Here is a 2,516-nt window from a genome sequence, read left to right as displayed (position 1 = left end):
GCTGATTTTGGTGTACCAAGTCCAGTGAACTGACAGCTCGACTGTGCTCAGGCAAGGACTCCAAGGAAAGCTGTAAGTGAGAGCGGACTGGGCCGAGACGTGTTCGAAAAGGGCGGGCCTTTGAGCAGGAGGGGCATTATGCCTACTGTTTTCGGGCCCTGCACCCGCAGTCTGATGTAGGTAGTCGGTATATAGCGACAACAGCCAGTCAGATGGTTTGGTTTGGCACGCGCATGGAGCATGTATAGATAAGTCAACATTTCGGATTCTCCGATAGGTACATGTGGGTGTTTGAGGAAAGCAATGCGGCCCTACTGTGCGCGTCGGGCCGATGTGAACGGTCACAGCTGCAGACATGGGTTCGCGTAAGAGCACTTATTCTCCGACGACACGACGATACATGTGCACGTGCATGTGCATGTGTGGGGCCAGAAGCTTGAAAGTGCTTAAACCAGGCAGCCAATCAGACGGGCGCCCCCGGTCCACGTTGCGGGGAAACAGCGGATTCGTCCGATGACCTGCATGAAAAAAAACGGGCGATACTCGATGCAGCAAAGCGCAATGCACGTGCCATTGTCCTGCATCGACTCCAACCCAGGGGGCTTCTCTTGCGAAATCACTCGCAAGCAGTGCCTTTGCCCCTTGATATGCCTTCACCCACCGCCGCACGATACCAATGCGCCCGTCATCGAATAGTCCAGTCGGCCCTAGTTCCTCTACCTATGATTCCTTCACCAATCGCCCCCCATGGCCGGTGCTCTCGGCTATTTCTTTGCCCTAGTGGCCATATAATCATAAATCACGCATGCGCTGGCTCCGTATCCGTTTGACTGCCGGTTGCTGGATTCATTGAGAGCCGAAGCTATCACATCGAAAATGAGCTCCCAACATGACGTCGATGCCCTTCCATCATTGGCCGAGAGCATTCGTGTCGAGCTTCAGGAGAAGTTGTCGAGCAAGGCGCGAATCCACCTGCCATTCGATCCAGACAGAACAGACTTTGATAATGCCAATCTGCGCTTCACACAGTATGAGCGACCAACGTACCTTGCTGTCGTCGACCCAGCCTGCGAGCAGGACGTAGTCGAGGTCGTCAAGTATGCGCGCAAAAGGGGCATTCCATTCACGCCCCGTGGCGGCCACCATGCTGTCACAAGCACCATGAGACGCTTCCAAAATGGAATTTGCATCAACATGCGCCCACTCAACCAATTGCGATGGAACCCCGAAAAACAACAGGTGACCGCTGGCGGTGGGGTGATAACGGATGAGTTTGTGCGCTTTGTGCACGACACGGGCATGGAAGTTAGTAAGTCATCAATCCCTTACCCCAGAGAAATGTCTCACCGAATATGAAGACGTAGGATCGTGCCCTACGACTGGTGTCATTGGAGTGGCATTTGGCGCAGGCTTGGGACGTTTATAAGGCAAGTACGGCTTTTTGCACGATAATATGGTTTCTTGCAAACTCGTCCTCGCGAACGGAAGCGTAGTGATTGCTTCCGCAGACTCACATTGTGATCTGTTCTGGGGCATTCGCGGAGCAGGTCACAACTTTGGCATCGCACTGGAAGCCACGTTCCAGGTTTATCCGCAGGCACATGGAGGCATCCATCATACCTGGGACTTCGAATACACGTTGAATCAGTGTGACGAGGTTTTCAATACCCTGAATAGTGTACATGAATCCATGCCAGCTAATCTGGCAATCTTTGTTTTATGGATTCGCGAGAGCGGCGGACGAAAGGTATTCTTCTTCCCCATACACAAGATTCCTACTTGCTAATCTTTTCCAGCATGTAATTCTAATCAATCTGGTCTGGTCTGGTCCAGCTGTGGGTGCTCAGCCCTTTGTAGAGCGCTTCGACTCTCTAGGTCCAGTCCTGAGTACTGGACGGAAGTCGGTGCCATGGCCGGAGCTGCCGTACACCACATACAAAGAGATGAACAAGCTTTACTGCAAGCCTGAGATCTGGAGCAAAGCTCCTTACAAGATGATGGGCGCCGCTTGCGTCGAAAGGTTTGATATTCAGACTACGCGTGAGTTTTTCGAGAGCGTCAAGGCTATGAGTGAAGAATGGGAGGGCCGCGGCTGGTTCAGCGCCATGTTTGAATGTCTTCCCGACCATCGTGTGCGTGAGATACCTGAAGATGCAACAGCGTTCCCATGGCGTGGAGGATCAAATCATTTCCTGTGAGTCAACTCTAATGACTTTTTGTGGAGTGAATATTAACACAAGACAAACAGTATGATAAATGCTACACCTAAGCGGTTGGAGGACCGAAGATTCTTCGAGGGTCATATTGACTACTGGAAACAACGGTTCATAGCAACGTCTGGCTATGGTCGTTTGCAACAGTACGTGAGTTATGGTAACACCACGTCGACTATGAAAGATCCGCTCGAGGCATTATACGGCTATACGCCGTGGAGACTTGAAAAACTCCGACTCCTCAAGCAAAGATATGATCCTGATAACGTATTTCAATGGTACCAGCCAATCATTGAGACATGA

General features: G+C 51.5%; 1 protein-coding gene across 1 annotated transcript; it reads left to right on the top strand.

The window, feature by feature from the left end:
- Positions 1-876: 876 nt before the first annotated feature.
- Positions 877-2,516, top strand: SETTUDRAFT_154602 (uncharacterized protein; the record flags this gene model as incomplete). The annotated part of the gene is made up of 4 exons (XM_008029304.1): positions 877-1,309; positions 1,428-1,747; positions 1,797-2,194; positions 2,249-2,516. 4 exons carry the CDS (start codon positions 877-879, stop codon positions 2,514-2,516), a joined length of 1,419 nt encoding a protein of 472 aa, XP_008027495.1.

This window comes from Exserohilum turcica (assembly GCF_000359705.1).
Source record: "Exserohilum turcica Et28A unplaced genomic scaffold SETTUscaffold_3, whole genome shotgun sequence".
Classification (NCBI taxonomy): domain Eukaryota; kingdom Fungi; phylum Ascomycota; class Dothideomycetes; order Pleosporales; family Pleosporaceae; genus Exserohilum; species Exserohilum turcicum.
This window is presented reverse-complemented; position numbering and strand designations above follow the sequence as displayed.